Source organism: Anolis carolinensis, chromosome 2 (genome assembly GCF_035594765.1).
Source record: "Anolis carolinensis isolate JA03-04 chromosome 2, rAnoCar3.1.pri, whole genome shotgun sequence".
NCBI classification, from domain to species: Eukaryota; Metazoa; Chordata; class Lepidosauria; order Squamata; family Dactyloidae; genus Anolis; species Anolis carolinensis.
This window is the reverse complement of record NC_085842.1, coordinates 26,585,860-26,611,800: the sequence shown is the minus strand read 5'-3', so window position 1 is coordinate 26,611,800 and position 25,941 is coordinate 26,585,860. Positions and strand designations below refer to the sequence as shown.

General features: G+C 45.1%; 2 protein-coding genes across 4 annotated transcripts; one reads left to right on the top strand and one right to left on the bottom strand.

Annotated features, from left to right (window-relative positions):
* Positions 1–16: 16 nt before the first annotated feature.
* On the bottom strand, positions 17–23,599 carry LOC103278043 (uncharacterized). Of its 3 annotated transcripts, XM_062973643.1 has the most exons (4): positions 5,353–5,457; positions 3,260–3,753; positions 2,344–2,456; positions 17–2,009 (listed from the first exon to the last, which is right to left on the bottom strand). In XM_062973643.1, exon 4 carries the CDS (start codon positions 1,974–1,976, stop codon positions 675–677), a length of 1,302 nt encoding a protein of 433 aa, XP_062829713.1. In that variant the 5' UTR covers positions 1,977–2,009; positions 2,344–2,456; positions 3,260–3,753; positions 5,353–5,457; the 3' UTR covers positions 17–674. The 3 variants fall into 3 exon arrangements, with proteins under 3 accessions (XP_062829713.1, XP_062829714.1, XP_062829712.1); XM_062973644.1 differs by lacking the exons at positions 2,344–2,456; positions 5,353–5,457 and adding an exon at positions 23,546–23,599; XM_062973642.1 differs by lacking the exon at positions 2,344–2,456.
* Positions 10,454–11,720, top strand: LOC134297065 (tripartite motif-containing protein 26-like). The gene has a single exon (XM_062973667.1). It carries the CDS (start codon positions 10,754–10,756, stop codon positions 11,372–11,374), a length of 621 nt encoding a protein of 206 aa, XP_062829737.1. The 5' UTR covers positions 10,454–10,753; the 3' UTR covers positions 11,375–11,720.
* Positions 23,600–25,941: the final 2,342 nt, after the last annotated feature.

Genomic DNA, 25,941 nt, shown 5'->3' with positions numbered 1-25,941 from the left:
TTTTAGAGAAAAGAAATCATTGTCATTGTTGCTTTTATTTATTGCATTTATTGATATATTAGTAGTAGTCATTTTGCAGTCAGGTTGGTTTACAACTTAAAGCAGATACAAACAAATACAAAGCATGCAAAAACTCATAATTTTAAGATGTAACTAAATCAGTAATAACAAACATTTAGTATTAGTAAGTGTGAAGTAATGAAGATACATACTTCAGATAACTACAAAAATAAAGTAAAAAGTTAACTACCTCACAAAAGAAGTCATCCCCATTGTAGAAATGTAACTTTGTTATGCCTTAATGGCTGCAAAAAAGAAATTAATTTCTAAATTATCCTTGTTAAATTATTCCAATAAGTATTGTGTTGTATACTTACTGAAAGCAGAAAATAGCAGAATAGACAACAAGAGAAAGTATATATGGATAAACAATCAGCCCCCCCCCCCTATTTGTTAGGGTCTCTCCCCCCCATCTCTTTTTGTGCTAAGTTGTTACATGAGGGAACCCTTTTCGAGGAACTTTTAGGTCTCAGATTTGGACAGGAAATCATCACAGCTATGTCTCCTGATGCAGCTATGATAGTCTTCTTTGGAATCCACATCCTTTTTTTGGAGCCAGAATTTCCCACCTGTGACTTCTAGCAGGCAGGCTTTTGTGAATGGGTGATTTTAGGTTACTTGGAGAATATGAAACCTTCGGGACCCCAGGAGAAAGCGCCACAGCTCTGGAATATCATATCTATCCCCAAAATGAGAGGCACAAACAGATTATCAATCACTCCGAAATCCTCAAGGCCATTCGTTTTCTTCCAGTTCATCTGCAAACATGCTACCGGAAGGGAGGAAATGCTGCCATCTATTGACTGGACAACAACAGACTCCCCAGGGACAATATCATATGGGGACACTAAATCGGAGCGGACCACCGAGAATTCTGATCCAGTGCTCAACAGTGCTATCACTAGCTGGTTCCCGAGTAATACTGGTTGCATAGCTAAATCAGTGGGGCTCCTCTCCTCTCCACAGATGGAAAATGCGGTCACTCTGTATACCTTCTTGGAAGAGGAAGGGCAACTAGTCTTCAAGTGCCCCCTTTCCCCACAAGTGGAGCAAGCTCTCTTTTTAAACTCCTGCGAATTGGCCACATTCAGGCTCACCTGCTGCTGTTCTTCTCGACTGAGCATCAGTTGGTTTGCAATTTTAGCTGCCTGGGAGATGGTCTTTGGGGCTTTTGCCTTGACAGAATGCTTTATCTCATCCGGGAGATGGGAACAGAACCGGTTCAGCGCCACCAAGCGGATCACTTTCTCCCAATCATCCGCCTTGGCAGTATCCATCCACCAGCTCAATGTTTCCTCTAGCTTTGTCCCAAATTCAAGTAAGGAGACTCCATGCTGGGGTTTCAAGGCCCAGAATTCCTCACAGAAGTAATCAGGATCAAAGCTAAACCGCTCGAAGACAGCCTCTCTGAAGGCTTGAAGAGTAACAGGGTTCTGTCTGGACATCTCATGGTACACATCTGCCAAACGCCCTCTGAGCAAGCCAGGAAGATATTCCATAGAGTCCTCTTCAGACTTGTTCCACTGCTTGCAGGTCCTCTCAAAGGCGGCAAGGAAGCGGGCCGGGTTTTCCCCTGGGGAAAAACATGGGAAGACCCAAGAGACGGGTTTGTTGGCTTGCCTCTCCTTCAAGTAAACGCGTTTGAATTCACTCTTCCTCTCATTTGCCTGAGCTGTGAGTTGCTCCTTTTGCCTCATCCTTAGCTTTATGAATTGTGTCTTTTCTTTTGGTTCACTGTTTTTCTGCACTTGGAGCCCTGCCCCACAGGCTTGTGTCCTCTTGGCATTGGACTTCGCCGTGGCTGTTTCCAGCTGGCTGGCTTGCTGGATGAGGATCACCCTCAATTCATCAATGCTGAGGCCTTCCCTGTCAAGCCCCCTTTCCAGACAAAGCCCCAACAATTCCGCCTCTTCCATCTTTAAGTACCGGATTGCCTGATTGAAATTAACCTGGAAAAAAATGACAAGTCAAATTGAAACAACAAGTGCTTTGCTCAGTGGTACTTTGCATGCAGGAAGAGATGAATGCCCAGAAAGTGCTTATGACTCATAATGAACCTTTTCCTTCTCGCCCCCATTTTAAATACGTGGGCATATGCAACCAGTGCCTACATTTGCAGTTAAGAGCTGTGAATAAAAGAACACGATTATTTTCAAAAACTGAAAGAAAACCTCTCGATGCTGCAGCTAAAAAAGCCAATGTGATTCTGAGCTGCATCAATAGCATACCATTGAAATCGAGGGAAGTCATAGTCTGCTCTTATCTGCTTTGGCCAAACCTTACCTGGAATGACAATGTGTCCAGCTCTAGGCATCGCAGTTTAGGAAGGAAATTGACAAGCCGGAAGGTGACCAGAAAAGGGCGACCAAAACTGTCAAAGGCTTGGAAAGCAAGCCCTATGAGGAATGGATGAAGAAACTGTTAGCTTGAAAAAAAGAAGGCTGGGAGGGGAAATGATAGTCATGTTTAAAGATTTCAAAGGATGTCACATTGAGGAGGGGGTGAACTTTTCTTCTGCTCTGGAGACTAGGAAACAGAGCAATGGATTAAAATTGCAGGAAAAGAGATTCCACCTAAACACTGGGGAAGAAACCAACGGTAAACGCTGTTCAGCAGTGAAATCTACTTCCTAGGAGCATGGCGGAGTCTCCTTCTCTGGAGGTTTCAAGCAGAGGTTGGATGGCTATCAGAAGCGCTATCAGGATGGCTATCAGGACTGGAAACCCTTGGGTAAACCCATACCATTTCCGCCTAAGTGAGAGGCTAAAGCAAACCTCATCCGAAAAAGTCTCACCAAGAAAATCTGAGGGTTGCCAGACATTTGAAAGGACTTGACGGCAGGTCAACAAGAACAATAGCAATGACAACACACCCTGTCACAATGTGTTCCTACTCCGATGGGGAAGTGTGTTAAAGCACTGAGCTGCTGAACTTGCAGACCGAAAGGCCCCAGGTTCAAACCCCGGGAGCGGCAGCTGTTAGCCCCAGCTTCTGCCAACCTAACAGTTCGAAAACATGCCAATGTGAGTAGATTAATAGGTACTTCTCCAGCGGGAAGATAACGGTGCTCCATGCAGTCATGCTGGCCACATGACCTAGGAGGTGTCTACAGACAACGTCGGCTCTTCGGCTTAGAAATGGAGATGAGCACCAACCCCCAGAGTCAGACATGACTGGACTTAACGTCAGAGAAACCTACCTTACATGCCTTGGTTGATGATTCCTCCTTCTTCTCCTCCTCCTCCTCCCTAGAGCAAATGTCATGATCTCAGTGCTCTTTGGACCTCCTGCACACCATGCAGATGGGGACCTGATCCTCCTTGCAGAAGAGGTCCAGGGGCTCTTCATGCTTGGCACAAACTTGCTGCTCGACTCTCTCCTCTCCGTGGAGTTTTTTAACCAGCTCCACCACTTTAGCCAGCTGCCAGTTGGTCTTGAAGCTCTTCCGTTGATCACTTTCTGGGCACTGGGGGCAGCAAGCAGTCATGCCAAACCCTCTCTGGTGGTGGTTGAGGCAGCCCTGGCAGACGTTGTGCCCGCAGTCTAGAATCACCGGGTCCTTGAAGTAGCCTTGGCAGATGGGACATGTCATTTCTTGATGGAGCAGCTCTACAGTCTCCCCAGATGCCATGGTGCCCATAATCTCCTCCAAAGGGTAAACAACAGTTTCCAGATCCGTTCAAGGTCAGTTATCTAGCAGTGAAAGGATTGGACACTCAGGGAAAGGTACAGGAGACATCTATTTCCTTGAGCAAAGACAAACAACAAATTGAAAGGCTTTTAACACAAAATTTTACTTCTTTTTTATAATTAAGCTTCTTGCCTTTGGATAGAGCTTTCCAAACTCTATGCATTGGCTGCAGTGTGTAGGTATGGCCCCTTCTCTACACTGCCAATAAAATGCCTTGAACTGGATTATATGGCAGTGTAGATTCATATAATCTGACTGAAAGCAGATAAAGTGATTATCTGATTTGATCCTGACTTGTAAACAACTCCAGGATGTAGTTCACCACAAACCGTCACAGGTGGAGCAAAAGTACATGTATTGCATACATTTCTCAGAATCGGCTTCACCACAAGCTTAACCACAACTGATTCTTGCTAAACATACAGGCCACATGCTATTTTGTAACAAGACAGCAAGTTGCAAATTTTAAGATCATTTCTGAAGGAGAGACTAATCAATAATTTCAAACAGACAGGTATCCAACATGGAGTCACTCTGGTTCAGTGACCCCTTCATTTGTATATAGAGGTAGGAAGCAGCCAGGCTTTGAAGTTGCAAGGCTATTCAATGATAATCAAGGTGGCCAATTGCAACATCCACACTTACCTCAACCAGACAAGAGTTCTTTCTCCCAAACTGGGCATTCCACAATTTAAACCCAACTTGCCTAGTTTCCAACAGACTTCACAACCTCTGAGGATGCTTGTCATAGATGTGGGCCAAACATCAGGAGAGAATGCTTCCGTGACCATACAGCCCAGAAAACTCGCAGCAACCCAGTGATCCCGGCCATGAAAGCCTTCGACAACACATTAAAGAAATATAATTGAAAAATGTTAATAAGATCTGGTGTGACCCCATACAATGTATGTATGTATCCGAATTACTCTACTGTAATTATATCAAACTGAACTAATTCTACAATGCAGATAAGGCCACAGATAAAACACATATACAGTAGAGTCTCACTTATCCAACACTCGCTTATCCAATGTTCTGGATTATCCAACGCATTTTTGTAGTCAATGTTTTCAATATATCGTGATATTTTGGTTCTAAATTCATAAATACAGTAATTACTACATAGCATTACTGCATATAGAACTACTTTTTCTGCCAAATTTGTTGTCTAACATGATGTTTTGGTGCTTCATTTGTAAAATCATAACCTAATTTGATGTTTAATAGGCTTTTCCTTAATGCCTCCTTATTATCCAACATATTCGCTTATCCAACATTCTGCCAGCCCGTTTATGTTGGATAAGTGAGACTCTACTGTAGATAGAAAAATAAAACCACACATATTTAAAGGCATAGAGTGCAGCTTCACTGGAGAATTAATGCAGATTGACACCTCTTTAACTTCCATGGCTCAATATTATGGAGTCATAGTTGCACGTTGACAAAGTCTTCTTCAGCCTCCTCTGCCACAAAAAGCCTGCTACCTCCCCAAACTACAACTCCCAGGATGCCAAAGCATTGAACCATGGCAATTAAAGTGGTGTCAAAGTGCATTAATTCTGCAATGAGGAGGCACTCATAGACAAAAGAAGAAATATTACCTGCTTTAGATGCCCAGGCCAGACCTCACCTACTTGTGATCAGGAGGACAAAGGAACAAGCCCTAGATGAGATTTATAAAAATTCCAAAGCGTCCCCTTTGTGATTGGCTGTTTGAGCGTAGCCCCGCCCCTCCAGGTCTGTCCTCGACCAATGGGAAAGAGGAGCGAAGACCGCGCATAACTTTCGTTTCTCCAGGGCTTGAGAACTTGAGATGTTTTGTACTTCAGCTCCCTAGACTCCAAGCAGGTAGCCATGCTTGCTGAGGATTCTGGGAGTTGAAGTCCAAAACACTTAGAGGCTCAAGGGATGGGAACCTCTGAAAGACAATAGGATGAGAAAGAGACTGATTACAAACCCCCAAATCCCCCATCAATTCTGGCTGTTGGGATCCTGCCCTTTGTAGTCCATAATGATGATAATAGGTAAAGGTAAAGGTTTCCCCTGACGTTAAGTCCAGTCGTGACCGACCCTGGGGGTTGGTGCTCATCTCCATTTCTAAGCCGAAGAGCCGGCGTTGTCCAGAGACACCTCCAAGGTCATGTGGCCAGCATGACTGCATGGAGCGCCGTTACCTTCCCGCCGGAGCGGTACCTATTGATCTACTCACATTTGCATGTTTTCGAACTGCTAGATTGGCAGGAGCTGGGGCTAACAGCGGGCGCTCATTACACTCCCGGGATTTGAACCTGGGACCTTTTGGTCCACAAGTTCAGCAGCTCAGTGCTTCAACACACTGTGCCACCAGGGGCCCCAATGATAATAATAATATGGTGCATATCTAGTTCCAAACTTTTGAAAGGAAGCAGCTAGAGAGTAGAAAATGTTCACAAGTGTCATATAAATGAATGGACATTGAACCAAACCAGGCCAGAACTTCCACCAGAAACCAAAATGATGAAAGTGTTGTTGTATGTCTTTCGGGCTGTATGGCCATGTTCCAGAAGTATTCTCTCCTGACGTTTCGCCCACATCTATGGCAGGCATCCTCAGAGGTTGTGAGGTATGGAAAAACTAAGCAAGGAATGTTTATATATATCTGTGGTGATAGAGGCTATTGATTAAAGTGATTAAGAAGCTTTGCTGACAACTTGAACTAAAGAGAACCCCTCAACCTTTTTTTCCTTTCTGTAAGATTGAGGAGACAGCAATAAAGAAGTTAACCTTTGTCTGTTATTCTGTGATGCATTTGTGGTTAGCAAACTAGTGGGGATAAACATTTTACAAGTGGGGATAAAAAGTTACTCAAGTGCGGGGGAGAGATAAAGAAACATGATGTCAGCAGAATGAAACTCCAAGCCGGAGGAAGAGAGTTAGGTCAAGTCTACTAGGTCAAGATGACCCAGTGAGATGAATAGGAAGAAAAGTCCCCCTCCCATCCAGATGTACCCTCACCCACTTCCTTTTGGTCTTTGTTTTGCAAAACCCTAACCATAAGCATAATTAAAAATAGCATAGGAAAATTAAGAAATGCATACATAAGGGAAATAAAATTGCTGAAGAAAGATGTTTATTACCGGCTATAAAAGGGTTGGCCCTCGACTCATTCGGGGCAGCAGTCCTTTGAATAGAACTCTCCGGAGTTCTGACTGCTCTGCCACTTCACAGCTGTGCAAGGAAAATAAACGCGATTCTGCTTTACCTCTGGAGACTGGTCTCTCGTCATATGCTGCCTCCTGCCACGGACCACAAGGAGACCCCAAGCTGGGGGTCCCCGACAGTGGGAAGTCCAGGGTGAGGGAAGAACTCAAAATGATGAAGCTCAGGATGTCCTCAGATTCATCTGCATTGCGGAATTAATGCAATTTGACACCACTTTTAACGTTGTTTATTCATTCAGTGGTTCCGATTCTTCGTGACCTCATGGACCAGTCCACACCAGAGCTCCCTGTTGGCCGTCGCCGCTCCCAGTTCCTTCAAGGTCAAGCCAGTCACTTCAAGGATAACGTCCATCCATCTCACTCTTGGTCGGCCTCTCTCCCTTCTTCCTTCCATTTTTCCCAGCATCATGATCTTTTCCAAGCTTTCCTCTCTCCTCATGATGTGGCCAAAATACTTCATCTTTGCCTCTAGTATCCTTCCCTCCAGTGAGCAACCTGGAGGATGGACTGGTTGGATCTTCTTGGGGTCCAAGGCACCAGAGTTCAAAAGCATCTACCTGTCTTTACTCAGCCTTCCTTATGTTCCAGCTCTTGCATCCATAAGTTACTATGGGGAATTCCATTGCTTTGACAATGCGGACCTTTCTTTGCCAGTGTGATGCCTCTGCTCTTCACTATTTTATCAAGATTGGCCATTGCTGTCCTCCCAAGAAGAAAACGTCCTCTGATTTCCTGACTGCGGTCTGCATCTGCAGTGATCTTTGCACCTAGAAATATGAAATCTGTCACTGCCTTCATGTTTTCTCCCTCTATTTGCCAGTTATCAATCAATCTGGTTGCCGTAATCTTGGTTTTCTTGATGTTTAACTGCAGCCCCCCGCCCCCAAAATTCTCAGAGTGGTCCGCGAGAAGGCCTTACTGGAAAGTGACACTGTGGTGTCCTTGTCCACACCTGGGACACACAATGTTGGAACTATGTGACAAAACCTACTATCGCTCGATAAATTTCCTTTTGACTGTGTTAGCTACTCTACCAGTAACAACATGCAGTGTGGAAAGATCATTTTCAACCACAAAGAGAGTGAAAAGTGTATCTAGAAGTTTAATGACAGACCAGAGACTTAGTGGACTAGCAATGATTTCAATCCATCGGGACATCACTATCAAACCAGGAAAAGCAATTGACAAAATGGCCGGGGAGAAGAAAAGAAGACTGTTTATTTATTTATTTTATTTATTTCAAATATTTCTATCCCGCCCTTCTCACCCGGAGGGACTCAGGGCGGCGTACAATTGGCAACAATTCGATGCCGATACATCATTAAAAACAACATATAAAAAATACAACCAATTAAATACAGTATAAAATATAAAACATAAAACGTGTTTAAAATCCATTTGTCCAATATCCTCCAACTTTACCCATATAAAGGATATATCCACTGTTGCTGTAAAGTAAAAAATAAGACAAAAAGTATTCCAAACATTTTGTTAATGAAAGTAAATAAATATCATTTATTACTTAAACTGTTATGTTTATTCTTATCATGATCTGATCACCATGCTCAATATATCCCATATGCATGGGGGTGATATAGATGATAGGAGAGATAACACCAAGAGCGATCCTTTGAGAGGCCAAAAAGTCCGGTTTATTATATTCAGCTGAAGACTCTGGAAGTGGAATCTTTTCCAAAGGCAAACTAGAGCCCCGATCAAGGTGTTGACATTGCCTTTTATACATTTTCAGACGAAGAACATGCTTCTACATACATCTCATCATTAGTACGTCACTTCACATGCTTACATACATGGGCATAAATATGCACGTATCAGCATTTTTCTATCTAAGCACTCTAAAAGCCTGTAGCAAGTTACAGACACAAAGAGAGATCCATCAAGAGGTCACTCTTGACCTGTCAAAAGCCTGCTCTCCCTCTAATGGAATGTACATATAGATAACAGGCCCCCCTTCTCCCTGTCCTGCCAGCTTGTACATTTACACAGAATCTAACACAGAGAGAGTCTGATTTTTCTACATTTCACTGCTTCTAATGTGCATACAATATATGTCTAAAAATCTATATTTTCCAGTTCCTCATCAGGGGTATTGGGATAACGATAGAAAAGGTTTGCTAGGGTAGATCCTCTCTCACTCAGACTCAGCCCCCCCCCCCCCCCCAATTAAAATCCTGGCTACAGCCCTGACTGCAACCTTCCTGATTGAACTTTTCAATAGAATAAACCCCCAAGCAACCCTCTAGGTCTCTGCTGTGGACCTGAGGTACCACATTGTGAGATCTATGCTTGTGCTCCAGGTTCTCAACTCGATAAGAAGCTCTCCTCAATCCCTCCAATAATGGGTGGACGTCCAGGTCTTGAAAAAACCTTTTCACTTGAATTCCGCATTCAAATAAGTTTGGTCTGAGGGAATATACCTCTCTTGTTGTGGTGATATCAGCAAAGGTAATTAATAACTGAAGGGAATTGTAATCCCTACGGAGCCAGATGATTGAGTCTAATTTAATTTCCGTATAACGCCTCTGAAGGATTTGGACTAGGGAAAGCTTAACAGATTTAAATGTGTTCCATCTATGTCAATTTAAATGGGTTTCTAAAATATTGAATACTAATCTATTGGGTAATTACCTCTCTCGTGATTCCACAGCACTGAGCAATAGCAGTTATAGCAGTGTTAAATTGTGGTCCCAACTACCCTGTCAGATACAATCCAGATTATCTACTTTAAACTGAATCCAGTTTAAAGCAGCAGAGACTCATATAATCCAGTTCAAATCAGATAATGTGGATTATCTGCTTTGTAATCTGGATTATATGGTATTGTAGATGGGGCCTGTATCGATTCTACACTGTAAATGAACCTAGAGTACTACAGGCAGGAAAAATTCAATGTTAAACAGAGAAGTTGTTTTTTTTCATCAATGCAGTAAAAGGTAAAGGTTTCCCCTGACGTTAAGTCCAGTCATGTCTAACTGCTCATCTCCATTTCTAAAACAAAGAGCCGGCGTTGTCTGTAGACACCTCCAAGGTCATGTGGCCGGCATGACTGCATGGAGGACCGTTACTTTCCAGCCGGAGCAGAACCTATTGATCTACTCACATTGGCATGTTTTCGAACTTCTAGGTTGGCAGAAGCTGGGGCTAACAGCGGGCGCTCACTCCGCTCCTGGGATTTGAACCTGGGACCTTTCGGTCTGCAAGTTCAGCAGCTCAGTGCTTTAACACACTTCGCCACCGGGGTTCCTCATCAATGCAGACAAGCTGCAAAATGTATTGTTTTTCCATGGCTGGATCTACAGAGCCATATAATGTCATTTGAACTGCATTATATGGTCATTGTAGAACCATATAATGCAGATTGAACTACACCGAACAGCATTATATGGCAGTGTAATTCCAGCCAAAATTAATCCTACATTCAGACTTCTTTTTATGAGCTCTTCCATAACCAACTGTCAACGTTAACAGTCATTCTCTGAAGTTCCATTCCTACTTAGAAAAAGAATAGTCACAGAGATGGATGCCAATGCCTCACAGACCTCAGAAAGAGCACCTCTTTCCATATCAGTCTGCCTACAATCTGATGTTTTGATGGGACATCAGTCTCCCGACATCCCTGACTCTATGGTGTGCCTCCTGGCCAGATTCATATGAACCTTGTGGAGGAAACCAAAACGTGGAGCCTCCTCTTGACCTATCCATCATCGAGCCCATTCCCTCTTTCTCTCTCGACCCTACAGTGAGCATAAGTGTAGATCCGGACACAGCACATCCTAATCTCATGCTGTCCGATGATCTCAAGCGGGTGAGATGGGGTAGCAGAAAGCAGGACTTGTTGAATAAGCCTGAGAGATTTGACTGGGAGCCTTTTGTGCTTGGGCATCAGAGGTTCTCTTCTGGAAGACATCGGTGGATGGTGGAAGTGGAAGAGATGCAAGTCCAGTCATCATCCGTGGAGACCACCCAAGAGTCAGTGAGGACCAAAGGGAAAACCGGCTCCAATCCTGAGGAAGGCAGCCATGGGGACACAGAAAAGAAGACAGCACCCAAGTGGGTGATGTGGGCAGTGGGAGTTGCCAAGGAGTCTGTCATAAGGAAAGGAAAAGTCAACCTGAATCCTAGTGGGGGGATTTGGGCTCTGGGGAAGGCACCGCTGGACTCTCTGAGGGCTCCACTCTCTCCGTATCAGCTCACGGCATTCACTTCTCCAGAGAGAAGCCTTGTAGATATGAGACGTGAGCTCCAGAAGATACAGGTGTCCCTGGACTATGAAAAAGGCCATGTGGAATTTTTCGACACTGACACAAATGACTCGATTTTCACCTTTTCTTCAGTCGCCTTCTCTGGGGAGAGGATTTGTCCCTTTTTCTGGGTGTATTGGGGTGTTAGGTTGAGCTGTTGAACCAGAAGGAGGACTCTGTGACTACACCTTCTTCCATCATAAATGAGAAAAAAGATCTGTTCTATCGCCAGCTTCCAACCTGGCAGTCTTCATACTGCTGGATCGCAGCTCCCATCGCGTCCCCCAAGTCGAAGGGTTGTATTGTCTGGGAGTGAGAGCTGGGATCCAACCTATCTGGAGGCTCCCTAGTTGGGGAAAGCTAGTTTTCAGTTTCCTGAGAGTTAAATGACATCCATATTCTCAATTATATTGGACCAAGACTGTCAGATCCTAATCTTTACAGTTGTTCACCTACAAACAATACATATGACAGAAAACAATTTAAATAAACAGATTTCAAGACTTCCTTTCATTCCAGTACATTTGAAAAGAGGGTTTTAAAGACACATTGGGGGCAACTCCACTCTGAAATTAATGCAGTTTGCCATGGTTTGATACTAAGGAGTCATGGGATTTGTTGTTTGCCTGCACTTCTTTTTTCCTCTATTTCATTTGTCTTTTAATAATCAGTTCCAGCAGACTTGTGTAAACTAGTGAGGAATTCCAATGGGCCACTAGGCTTTTGCCAACATGGGAAATCCATTGGTAAAGCATCTGAGAGATGCCTTTCCAAACAATATGAAAGCAGTGCAACTAGAGCTGGAAACCTCAAGGATCCTCCTCACTTTACTCTCACAACCAGCCTTCATGGTAGATCTGACATTTACATGACCATTTAATAAAGTATGAAGTGAGCTTCAAACTGCAGTGGCCAGACAACAAGCTCCCACAGAAATGCGCTGATGTTTATGTAATCACTGTCTGAGCCTCAAAGTGGTTCCAGGATTTCCTATGCAATCACCCGAACACTGAAATCACTTTCTTCAATACCAGTTAGAAACTGCATTTAATGGTTAGTATATATGGGGCCTGAGAATGATTAGCCCAAATCACTCCCTGAGTTTTTTGACTTAATATAAACTAGAACCAAGATCTCCCAACTTGCAACCTCACACTATAACCACTACACCAGACTACCTTTTCCTCCCATCCCATCTCAGCTAACCATCCTATCTAAGAACATACTTTTTTCCTATCTAAGTATTTGATGACTGAAAAAGAAAACATCAACTACATTTTGTTAAAAAAGTTCAAGCATTCACTCAGTGCCTTCGTTGTCTGACATCTCGCTGCTGAGGCAACCTCTTTGAATGAGACCATGGAACTCCAATCAGCCCTAATAGCATCTGATTTCGCCACAGCTAAAATACCATTGAATACTTCTTTCAGACACTAACATTTATTTGCCAATTTCTTCAGATTCCCTGTTAGGGAAACAAAAACAAAAAAAGGACAAACTGCTTAATGCCTTCTTTGCCTCGGTCTTCTCACAAAAAGAAAGCCATCTTCAACCTCAGCAACATGGAATGGACGAAGGATTGGGGGAAATCCAACCCCAAATAGGGAAACAAGTTGTCCAGGAACACCTGGCCACTCTAAACGAATTCAAGTCCCCAGGGCCAGATCAGCTACATCCAAGAGTACTGAAGGAACTAGCGGAAGTTATTTCAGAACCACTGGCAATTATCTTCGAGAGTTCTTGGAGAACGGGAGAAGTCCCAGCAGATTGGAGGAGGGCGAATGTGGTCCCTATCTTCAAGAAGGGAAAAAAGAACAACCCAAACAATTACCGTCCGGTCAGCCTCACATCAATACCAGGCAAAATTCTGGAAAAGATCATTAAGGAAGTGGTCTGCGAACACTTAGAAACAAATGCGGTCATTGCTAATAGTCAACACGGATTTACCAAAAACAAGTCACGCCAGGCTAATCTGATCTCTTTTTTCGATAGAATTACGAGTTGGGTCGATACAGGGAATGCTGTGGATGTAGCCTACCTGGATTTCAGTAATGTCACGACCCAGGCTGCAGAGCACCAATAACCATACACAGAGGCCAGAATCTATCTAATATCTTTATTAAGGAAATATGTAAAGTCAATAAAAATAAGTGTAGAATATAGTTCAGAAGAAGACCTTTCAGGAAAGGTCAATTATAGTCCAGGAAAACAATGTCCAATATAAAATATTAAGGTCCAAAGTTGTAATCCAGTAACCGAAACACTCACTTTGCCAAGCAAAGTGAGGGGAGATGACAAGGTTCTTAGTCCAAGGAACTTGATGTAAGGCTAGGAAGTAAACTTGATTCTTGGAACACAAGGCTTGATACAAGGCAGCAAGGAACGAGGAACAGGGACAAAATCCGTGGTAAATACTTGGCAAGGTCCGGGGAGCAAGGCAAGGTCCTGGGAAGCAAGGCTGAGTCCTGGGAAGCAAGGCAAGGTCCGTGGAGCAAAACAAGGCTGGAAACGGGAACGAAGGCTTGGAAGCGGGAGTAGCGCTGTCCACACACAACCTACTCCAGTAGCTGACGAATTGACTCCGCAAGATTCCTACAGGGCAAAGAACCTAAATAGGGTCTTGTTTTCCCACCAAAGAACACTTCTCTGGGGAACCAGAAACGAAAGTCAATCTCTGTGTCCAGATGCATGACTCCCTAAAGTTTCTCATGGAAGCAGGCTTAATCAGCTGAATGCCTGGCTGCGATTCTCAGGCTTCTGCGATTAGCCTGTTGAACTCCTTTTTGTTGTTGATAATAATTACGGCGAGAAAATGGGGGAGATTTTGACTCAGGGCTTGTTTGGCAGATTTCTGGAAGACAAACCTCCTGCAGGTGCAAGGGCTCCAATTCTGGCTGGGAAAGTTCCAATTCTGGCTGAAACGGTCGAAAACCCAAGTTTTCCTCTTCATCTGTCACAACAGCGCTAGGAACGGGACTACATGGCCCATGAGTCATCACACTATCCCCCTCCTCAAACCCCCTCTCAAAATAGGGCTCTCTCCCCGAGGCGCGAGGCCGCAGCTTGGCGGGGTAGGTCTGATGGAAGCGGCGGGTTAAATCGGGGGCATGGACTGTGGAAGCGTCTTCCCAAGAGCGTTCTTCGGGGCCAAAGCCACCCAGTCAATGAGATATTGAAGGCGGCGGCGGTGAAAGCGAGAATCCAAAATGTCCTGAACCTCGAATTCCTCCTCCCCATCCACCAAAACAGGAGTGGGGGCCGGCTGGTCTACATCAGGGCGCACACCATCCGCCGGAAGGAGCAGAGAGGGATGAAACACTGGATGAATGCGCATAGAGCGCGGGAGTTGAAGTTTGAAAGTCACGGGGTTAAGTTGCGCCACCACTGGATAGGGGCCAATGAAACGGGCGTCTAGCTTCCGGCAAGGGCGATGGGAGGGCAAAAAGCGAGTGGACAGAAGAACCCGGTCTCCTACCTTGATTTCGGGGCCCGGCTGGCGATGTTTGTCAGCGTGGCGTTTATAGTCCTCCTTGGCTTGGTCTAGTTGCTGGAGCAAAAGTTGTTGCACCGCTGTGAGTTCCTGCAGCCAGTCCTCTGCTGCGGGAACTTCTGAGGTTTCAACAATAGAAGGAAAGAAACGTGGATGGAAGCCGTAGTTCGCAAAGAACGGGGTTTCTTTAGTTGAAGCCTGGACACCATTGTTATAGGCAAACTCCGACAGCGGTAACAGGGAAGCCCAGTTGTCCTGCTGGTAGTTTACATAACAGCGAAGGTATTGTTCCAGAGTGGCATTGGTGCGCTCTGTCTGCCCATCCGTTTGGGGATGGTGAGCCGAAGACAATCGAGAGTCTATGCCCAATAGTTCCTGTAGTGCTTTCCAGAAGCGAGAGGTGAATTGGGACCCACGGTCTGTGACCAAACTCTTGGGCAAACCATGCAATCTGAAAACATGCTGAAGGAATAAATCTGCAGTCTCTTTGGCCGTGGGGAGGCCATCGCAGGGAATGAAATGGGCTAACTTGGTAAAAAGGTCCACCACCACTAGGATCGTGGTGAATCCACAGGAAGGTGGTAGATCAGTGATAAAATCCGCAGAGATTATTTCCCATGGGCGAGATGGGGTAGGAAGGGGATGCAGAAGCCCTGAGGGCTTCTCTCTTCTTGTCTTGGAGCGCTGGCATACTGGGCAGGTATTGACATATTTTTCCACATCCTTGCGGATCTTGGGCCACCAGAAATCTCTTAGGATCAAATGCATGGTTTTAAATAGTCCGAAATGCCCTGCTGGCTTGCAGTCATGACACAGACGAAGTGCCTTTTCCCTGCCCGGTCCTGGAGGGATGTAGACATGATTTCTATAGCAAAGTAACCCATCCTTAAGCGAGAAGGGGAAATGTAGTCCTTGGCGAAGTTGGTCCTGAGCCCAGGCATCTGCTTGTTGACTGGCCCTGATTTCCTGAGCACAAAGGGGCCCTGGAGTAGAGGGAGTTGATTCAATTAGAGTGGATTTGGTGTTTCCCACTGTGAGCGTGGCAAAGTTCTTGGGCTGCAGCAGTTGGGACTCAAAGGTCTCTTTGCGCCCTGCAGCATATTCCGGTTTCCGTGACAGAGCATCTGCTTGCTTGGTCTGGGCTGGGGTTACATAATGGATTTGGAAGTTAAAACGCTCAAAGAATAAAGCCCAGCGTTGTTGCCTCTGATTTAGCTTGCGGGCAGATGCTCTAGATTCCGATGATCAGTATGGACCTCAATGGGAAATTTGGCCCCTTCTAACCAATGTCTCCAAGTTTCAAAGGCTGCCTTTATGGCCAAAAGTTCCTTTTCCCAAATAGTGTAATTTCTCTCTGGTGCGGTCAGTTGACGGGAGTAAAAGGCACAAGGGTGAAGATGATCTCCCACTGGTTGTAAGAGTACAGCCCCAATTGCCACATCGGAGGCGTCCGCCTGCACGACAAAAGGGGTTTCAGGATCTGGGTGCTGAAGGATTGGCTGGGACGTGAATAATTTCTTTAGTTGCTGGAATCCTTTCTCTGCTTGCTCTGTCCAGCGGAAAGGCTGTTTCCCACGGATGCAGCTGGTGATTGGATCAGACCAGCGGGCAAAGTCTGGAATGAACTTGCGGTAGTAGTTCGCGAACCCCAAGAAACGTTGCACCTCTTTCTTGTTGGTTGGCGCCCGCCATTCCAATACTGCTGAAACCTTTGCCAGGTCCATGGTGAGCCCTAGTGGCGAGACACGGTATCCCAGGAAATCTACCTCTTGTAGATCAAAAGCGCATTTTTCCAGCTTGGCATAAAGTCCATGATCCCGCAATCGTTGTAACGCCATTCTGACATGGTTCTCATGTTCTGATTGTGATCTAGAAAACACCAAAAAATCGTCCAAGTAGATAATCAAGAACCGGTCTAGATAATCCTGAAAGATATCATTGACAAAATGCTGGAACGTTGCGGGAGCTCCACATAAACCGAAATTCATGACCAGGGACTCGAATAAACCGAATTTAGTCTGGAAAGCGGTCTTCCACTCGTCCCCTTCCCTGATGCGAACTAGATTATAAGCTCCTCGAAGATCCAGTTTGGTGTAAACCTTGGCCCCTCAAAGCCGGTCTAAGAGGTCCGAGATCAAAGGCAGTGGATATCGGTTTCGCTTAGTGATATTGTTCAATGCCCTATAGTCCACCACCAAGCGTAGGTCCCCTGACTTCTTTTTCACAAACATCACTGGGGAAGCGGCTGGGGATTGAGAGGGTCTGATGAACCCCTTGCGGAGGTTTGTCTCTAAGAACTCCCTGAGAGCTTCTTGCTCTGGTTCAGTCAGGGAGTAGAGGTGCCCTCGCGGGATCGGGGCCCCCTCCACCAAGTCAATGGCACAGTCATAAGGTCTATGCGGGGGTAGTTTCTCGGCTTCTTTTTCATTGAATACATCCCAAAAGTCTGAGTATTTCTTGGGCAAGGTGATGATGGGTTCAGCGTCTGTGGCATGGCAGACCTTGGCTACAAGACAATGGTTTTGGCAATATTTTGAAGCAAACTGCAGTTCTCTGTTGGACCAGGAGATGTTTGGGTCGTGGAGTGTCAGCCAAGGAATTCCCAAAATCACAGGGAAGTGGGGAACCTCGGTAACAAAGAAGGAAATCTCTTCCATGTGTTCCCTTATCCACATTCTGGTGGGTTCTGACCATTGGCTTACTGGACCTGTCTTGAGGGGGCGGCCATCTATGGCCTGCACCACACGGGCATTCTTGAAGTCGTGATATTGTAATCCCAGAGAGTCGGCATACTCTCTATCAATGAAATTGTTTGTGGCTCCTGAGTCTATCATGGCATGGATCATGACGGGTCCTTTTTTCGCTGACCACAAGGTGACCACTAGGAGAAATAGGACCCCGGTAGGCGGCTCTTGAGTGGGGTTTTTGACCGGGTTGGCGAGCCTCTCTACGCCCGGTCGCTGGCTTCCCCTGCCGGCTTCGCGCCAGCCGCCTCAGACGTCTTCGTCTCCGCGGAGGACGCCGCCGCCAGACGGGCGGCGGGCTTCCCCTTGGCTGGACACTCTCTGGCAAAGTGGCCCCCGTTTCCGCAGTACCAACAGAGATTTAGGCGTTGGCGGCGGGCCTTCTCGGCAGTATCTAACCTGGGACGCACATTGCCCAGCTGCATCGGCACCTCCTCGCTTCCTCTGGGGTATGGGGCTGGTGGCGGGGGTCTCCACACTGGACGCGGCTGGATGCCGGTGGGAGCGGGAGGTTTCGCTCCAGCCCTACCGCTCGGGCCTCGGATCCATTGCTTTCTGTTGGCAAGCATGACTTCAGCTCGTAAACATTGATCAATGAGTCCTTCAAGAGAGTGTGGAGGATCCACCTTGGAGATTTCCTCCAGCATCTCGATGTTGAGACCCTCCCGAAATTGTCCTCTGAGGGCTATGTCGTTCCAGCCGGTGTTATGGGCCAGCACTCGGAACTCGGCTATGTACTGGGACAAGGGTCTGTCCCCTTGGGAGAGGCGCCGGAGTTTGTGGCCGGCCGCCTCCAAATTGTCCTCGATCCCCCAAGTTGCCTTAAGGTGATCCAAGAAGTGTTGCGCTGATCTCAGATGTGGGGAGACTTGGTCGAACAGTGCCGTCGCCCAGTTGGCCGCTGGCCCGTCTAGGAGACTGTAAATCCACGCCACCTTGATGTCTTCTTGGGGAAACTCGGCATTACGGGCCTCTAGATAAGCCTGGCATTGGCGACGGAAAACATGAACCTTAGAAGCTTCTCCAGAAAACTTGGTTGGCAACGCCAGGGCCGGGAGACGGATTCCGCGTTCCTTCAATCCCCTTATTTCTCCCTCCTGCGCATTGAGCTTATCACGGATGCGGTCCACTTCATCCTTGTCGATGGTGTAGCTGAGTGGCTGGTCACCCGGTCCGGCTCCGGTAGACATTCTGGCCTAGGTTAATTGGTGCTTAGGGTGGCGGAGTCAAACTGTCACGACCCAGGCTGCAGAGCACCAATAACCATACACAGAGGCCAGAATCTATCTAATATCTTTATTAAGGAAATATGTAAAGTCAATAAAAATAAGTGTAGAATATAGTTCAGAAGAAGACCTTTCAGGAAAGGTCAATTATAGTCCAGGAAAACAATGTCCAATATAAAATATTAAGGTCCAAAGTTGTAATCCAGTAACCGAAACACTCACTTTGCCAAGCAAAGTGAGGGGAGATGACAAGGTTCTTAGTCCAAGGAACTTGATATAAGGCTAGGAAGTAAACTTGATTCTTGGAACACAAGGCTTGATACAAGGCAGCAAGGAACGAGGAACAGGGACAAAATCCGTGGTAAATACTTGGCAAGGTCCGGGGAGCAAGGCAAGGTCCTGGGAAGCAAGGCTGAGTCCTAGGAAGCAAGGCAAGGTCCGTGGAGCAAAACAAGGCTGGAAACGGGAACGAAGGCTTGGAAGCGGGAGTAGCGCTGTCCACACACAACCTACTCCAGTAGCTGACGAATTGACTCCGCAAGATTCCTACAGGGCAAAGAACCTAAATAGGGTCTCGTTTTCCCACCAAAGAACACTTCTCTGGGGAACCAGAAACGAAAGTCAATCTCTGTGTCCAGATGCATGACTCCCTAAAGTTTCTCATGGAAGCAGGCTTAATCAGCTGAATGCCTGGCTGCGATTCTCAGGCTTCTGCGATTAGCCTGTTGAACTCCTTTTTGTTGTTGATAATAATTACGGCGAGAAAATGGGGGAGATTTTGACTCAGGGCTTGTTTGGCAGATTTCTGGAAGACAAACCTCCTGCAGGTGCAAGGGCTCCAATTCTGGCTGGGAAAGTTCCAATTCTGGCTGAAACGGTGGAAAACCCAAGTTTTCCTCTTCATCTGTCACAACAGCGCTAGGAACGGGACTACATGGCCCATGAGTCATCACAAGTAAGGCCTTCGACAAAGTCCCCCACGACCTTCTGGCAAACAAACTAGTAAAATGTGGGCTAGACAAAACTACGGTTAGGTGGATCTGTAATTGGCTAAGCGAACGAACCCAAAGGGTGCTCACCAATGCGTCGTCTTCATCATGGAAAGAAGTGACAAGTGGAGTGCCACAGGGCTCCGTCCTGGGCCCGGTTCTGTTCAACATCTTTATTAACGACTTAGACGAAGGGTTAGAAGGCACGATCATCAAGTTTGCAGACGACACAAAACTGGGAGGGATAGCTAACACTCCAGAAGACAGGAGCAGAATTCAAAACGATCTTGACAGACTAGAGAGATGGGCTGAAACTAACAAAATGAAGTTCAACAGGGACAAATGCAAGATACTTCACTTCGGCAGAAAAAATGCAAATCAAAGATACAGAATGGGGGACGCCTGGCTTGACAGCAGTGTGTGCAAAAAAGACCTTGGAGTCCTTGTGGACAACAAGTTAAACATGAGCCAACAATGTGATGCGGCTGCTAAAAAAGCCAATGGGATTCTGGCCTGCATCAATAGGGGAATAGCGTCTAGATCCAGGGAAGTTATGCTCCCCCTCTATTCTGCCTTGGTCAGACCACACCTGGAATACTGTGTCCAATTTTGGGCACCACAGTTGAAGGGAGATGTTGACAAGCTGGAAAGCGTCCAGAGGAGGGCAACTAAAATGATTAAGGGTCTGGAGAACAAGCCCTATGAGGAGCGGCTTAAAGAGCTGGGCATGTTTAGCCTGCAGAAGAGAAGGCTGAGAGGAGACATGATAGCCATGTACAAATACGTGAAGGGAAGTCATAGGGAGGAGGGAGCAAGCTTGTTTTCTGCTGTCCTGCAGACTAGGACACGGAACAATGGCTTCAAACTACAGGAAAGGAGATTCCACCTGAACATCAGGAAGAACTTCCTCACTGTGAGAGCTGTTCGACAGTGGAACTCTCTCCCCGGGGCCGTGGTAGAGGCTCCTTCTTTGGAGGCTTTTAAGCAGAGGCTGGATGGCCATCTGTCGGGGGTGCTTTGAATGCGATTTCCTGCTTCTTAGCAGGGGGTTGGACTGGATGGCCCATGTGGTCTCTTCCAACTCTACTATTCTATGATTCTATGTGAGTCAAACCAACTTAATGAAATATCTTGGAAATGAGACCCAAGTCTAAACATAAAATGCATTAATGTTTCACCTTCCAAGTGCAGCTTGAAGAGCATTTTATAAAATATTTCAGATAATTTTATGCATGAAGGAAAATCTGTGTACATTGAACCACCAGAAAGCAAAAGTGTCACTATCTCAGCGACCTAGGTGGACAATTTTGTCGGGGTTTAGATTTCCAGATAAGGGATTATCAGCCTTTATCTATTTCTCAAAAATGTTTTTTTTTAATGAAATCACAATCTTTCATGGAACTTTAAAGTTCTAAGGAACTCTGGTTAAGAAACCCCAAGTTAACACAGTAAAACATATTTTGATACACAAATTGAGTCATATTGTTATGTGGAGAGACAACATGTCCTGCTACACCAGCTTTTTTCAACCTGCGGGGTCGGGACTGTTAGAGGGTCACCAAAGACCATCAGAAAACACATATTTCTGATGGTCTTCGGAACCCCTTTGGTAGAGAAGGCTGAATATCTTTCTGCTGGTCCTTCTCTTTCTTTTTGGAAACAGATAGCAAATCCTCCCACCAAAGGCCCAATTTGCCCAATTCTATCATTGGTGTGGTTCAAAAGGCTCTTTGATTATAGGTGAACTATAAATCCTAGCAACTGTAACTCTCAAATGTCAAGGTCTATTTTTCCCAAACTCCACGAGTGTTCACATTTGGGCATATTGAGTATTTGTGCCAAGTTTGGTCCAGATCCATCATTGTTTGAGTCCACAGTGCTCTCTGGATGTAGGTGAACTACAACTCTAAAATTCAAGGTGAAATGACCACAAAACCCTTTCAGTTATTTCTATTGGTCATGGGAGTTTTGTGTGCCAAGTTTGGTTCAATTCCATTGTTGATGGAGTTCAGAATGGTTTTTGATTGTATGTTAACTCCTAAATAACAAAATCATGGCTGAAAGAAGACTGAGCTGTTGTCTTTGCGTACTGCTGCATAAGCATTGTAACTTAGTAGCAAGTGCCACTTCCTGGTAAAACCATGTAAAGACCAAAAAGCTAATGTTTTGAATGTCTAAGTTTTTTTTCCTGAACTTTTGCATTTTTTAAATTTATTTGTATGCCTTTTTAACTTCTGGTGCTTTTTCTGATGGAGACATTTGTTCGCCTTATATCTAAGTATTTGATTTGGATGGTGGGAAATCAACTTCTCAGTAAGTTTTTGTGGGTGGACATTAGACTAGAATTCGTTTTACTTTTAGCTGTTAGTTGGTTGATATTTGCTTTGTTATCATTATTTCTTTACATATAGCCCATCTTCCTCTCCTGAAGGAGACTTCAGGTAGCTAACAATGCTATAAAACCCACTATTTTACAACTTAAAACTTACAAGATAAACACTAAAATAGAATAACAGGCAGTCCCTGAGTTACAGACATCTGACTCATAGTTAAGAATTAGGGTGAGACAACAGGAAGTGAGAGAAATCTACCCCTTAGAAGGGAAATTCACCCCTGAAAAAGTCATCATGGGGAGAAGGTGTCTCCACTAAAGCTTTATCATCCATCCATGTTTCCCCAACAAGCCAAATGTTTCATAATTGAATTATTACAGGGATAGAAAGTGAAGGGAAATCTTCTTAACAGGAGCACAGACAGCAAAAGAAACTCCACAAGGATGTTAACCCTTTCCTATGCTATTCAAAGTTTTAAAATATAAAGTTTTGGCTGGACTTACACTTCAAAAATGTACCTGTTCTGACTTACATACAAATTCAGCTTGACCAAACTTGCAGAATCTATCTTGTGTTGTCGAAGGCTTTCATGGCTGGAATCACTGTGTTGCTGTGAGTTTTCCGGGGGGGGGGGGGGGGGTCCAGAAGCATTCTCTCCTGACATTTCACCCACATCTATGGCAGGCATCCTCAGAAGTTGCAAGGTTTGTTAGAAACTAGGCAAGTGGGGTTTATATATCTGTGGAAAGTCCAGGTTGGGAGAAAGAACTCTTGCCTGTTGGAGGCAAGTATGAATGCTGCAAGGCCATTAAATGCTAATCAAGGTGATGAATTGCAACATTCATACCATGGAAATGAACAAAATTTGGCTACCAGTATTAAAAAAACTCTGAAATCAGGACAGAAAATAAAGAACAACACTCGGAAAACACTCAGGTAGGATATAATCAGGCCCAGCTAATCACCTCCCAACAAAAGATTCACTCAAGCAAAAAGCAGCCAGTTTTTGAAGCTGCAAGGCCATTCAATGCCAAGCAAGGTGGCCAATTGCTACATTCACACTTGCTTCTCCCATCCTGGACATTATTCCACAGATATAAATCCCACTTGCCTAGTTTTCAACACCTCGCAACCTCTGAGGATGCCTGCCATTGATGTAGGTGAAACGTCAGGAGAGAATGCTTCTGGAACATGGCCATACAGCCTGGAAAACTCACAGCAACCCAAAAATTAAAATCACTTTCTACCATAAGAAAAACAAAGAAGGAGGCATCCCAAATTACAGCAGCTACACTGCAGAATCTATGCAGTTTGACACCACTTTTAACTGCCATGACTCAACGCTGTGGGTTCCTGGGAGCTGTAGTTTTGCAAAGTTTGCAACCTTCTCTGCCAAAGAGTACTTATTGGTGCCTCACCATTGCATTTAGCCATGGCAATTAAAGCGGGGTCAAACTGCATCACTTTTTTAGTGTAAGGATGCACCCATAGTCTCCCTCCCTTTTCCTTGAACCCAAATAAAACGCCAAAAAATGCGCTTCGCCAACTACCTTTGCTATAAACAAGAGCCAGGAAACCAATAGGAAAACTTCACCAGAGTCGCGCCGAAAATGCAAATACCGGGCTTCCGAGGGTTCTAAAGACTCCCTTTCGACCAATCAGAAAGAGATGCGGGAAGTGGTGGGCGGGTCAACTTGATTTCTTCTTGATAAGTGAGACCTTTTCATCAGATGGGTTGAGAACAGGCATGGGCAAACTTGGGCCCTCCAGGTGTTTTGGACTTCAACTCCTACCATTCCTAACAGCCGGCAGGCTGTTAGGAATGGTGGGAGTTGAAGTCCAAAACACCTGGAGGGCCCAAGCTTGTCCATGCCTGATTTAGAATGACAGCATTTGGATGTGCACATAGTTCCTCTGTCTCTTTAAGAGCTGTGTAAGGAGAGTGATGCTTTCAGCAGGTGATGCTTGTCCACTCTTCTCCACAAGTTAATAATACACTGTAGAATTGATGCAGTTTAGCACCACTTGAACAGCCCTGGCTCAATGCTATGAAATCCTGGGAAATGTAGTTTTACAAGGTCTTTCACCTTCTCTCTGAAAAACTGATGGTGCCTCACCAAACCCATAATTCCCTAGCATTGAGCCACGGCAGTCAAAACGGCATCAAACTGCATTAATTTTACAGTGTAGATCCACCCCCCATTGCTTCTGACAATCCTCTGTTTTCTTGTCTGTACTTTTTTATTTTACTATGTAACAATATTTGAAAAAATGTTCTGTTCCTGGTTTGGAAGTGTCATTTCCTATTAAATTGTGCAGTATTTATTTTGGAGCCTCCAGTGGTGCAGCGTGTTAAAGCGCTCAGTTGCTGAACTTGCGGACTGAAAGGTCACAGGTTCGAATCCGAGAGCGGAGTGAGCACTCACTGTTAGCCCCAGCTTCTGCCAGCCTAGCAGTTCAAAAACATGCAAATAGGTACCGCTTGGGTGGGAAGGTAACAGCGCTCCATGCAGTCATGCTGGCCACATGACTAGGAGATGTCTATGGACAATGCCGTCTCTTCGGCTTAGAAATGAAGATGAGCACCAACCCCCAGAGTCAGACACAACTGGACTTAATGTCAGGGGAAAACCTTTACCTTTTATTTATTTCAAAAGTAGTTGTTATACTCCAGAAACATTGTTTTTATTTCTGCCTTTAACCTTTCAATGTGCCATTTTTAACCTTTTGTTAAAAGTTTTGCAGTTTAATAAACTTTTCCATATCTTTATGATAGAAGCAATTGAGACATAAAATTTATAAACCAGGGAACAAAAATTGTGGTATCCATTGGATTTCTCCAGGAGAAAGGATAGACCCAAGGACTCAGCTGAATTGCATGTCAAATTGTACCTGTTGAGAGGGAGGCTTTAATGGGTGTTTAGCTTTGCGGCTGAATAAAAAATGGGCTTTTTTTGGTCTATAGTTCTCCTTTTTGATGGCAGTGAACTTCATTCTGAAGAGACATTCTCTTCCTTTTATGTCTGCCTCAGAATTTGATCAGGAGATGCAACTTGAAAACCAGGAGCTGAAACCTGGGATTGAAACATTTCAGAGTGAGTCCCATGTAACGGTAGAGGATTACAGACTTTTTCTCTCAAGAGTTTATTTCCCCCGGTAAGTAGCTCTTCCTCTCTTTCATGTTACTGTTGTGTGCCTCCAGTCATTTCCAACTTATCCTTACCCTAAGGAAACTCTGGTGGCGCAGCGTGTTAAAGTGCTGAGCTGCTGAACTTGCAGACCAAAAGGTTGCAGGATCAAATTCAGGGAACGGAGTGAGCACCTGCTGTTAGCCCCAGCTTCTGGCAACCTAGCAGTTCAAAAACATGCAAATGTGAGTAGATCAATAGGTACCGCTCCAGCGGGAAGGTAACGGCACTCCATGAAGTCACGCTGGCCACATGACCTTGGAGGTGTCTATGGACAACGCCGGCTCTTCAGCTTAAAAATGGAGATGAGCACCAACCCCCAGAGTTGGACTCAACTAGACTTAATATCAGGGGAAAACCTTTACCTTTACCTTACCTAAAGGAGACCTTCTCACAGCGTTTTCTGGGTCTGAGAGTGTGTCACTCAAGGACATCCAGTTTGTATTCATAGGTGAGTTGAAAGTCAGAACTCTGGTTTCTAGAGTCCAATGTTCAAACCATTACACTACTTTCTCTCTTCTTGCTGTTGTGTGCCTCCAACTAATTTGAGACACAGGACCCTTCCAGACAGGCCTTATATCCCAGGATCTGATCCTAGATTTTCTGTTTATCCCCAATTATCTGGCAGTGGATACTCATATAATCCTGTTTAATGCAGAAACCCTGGGATAAGATCCTGGGATATAGGAGTTATCTGAAAAGGCTCTCACAGGAGATGTCAAGAGTCAGACGCCAATTAGCGAACAAAAATAGAGTTT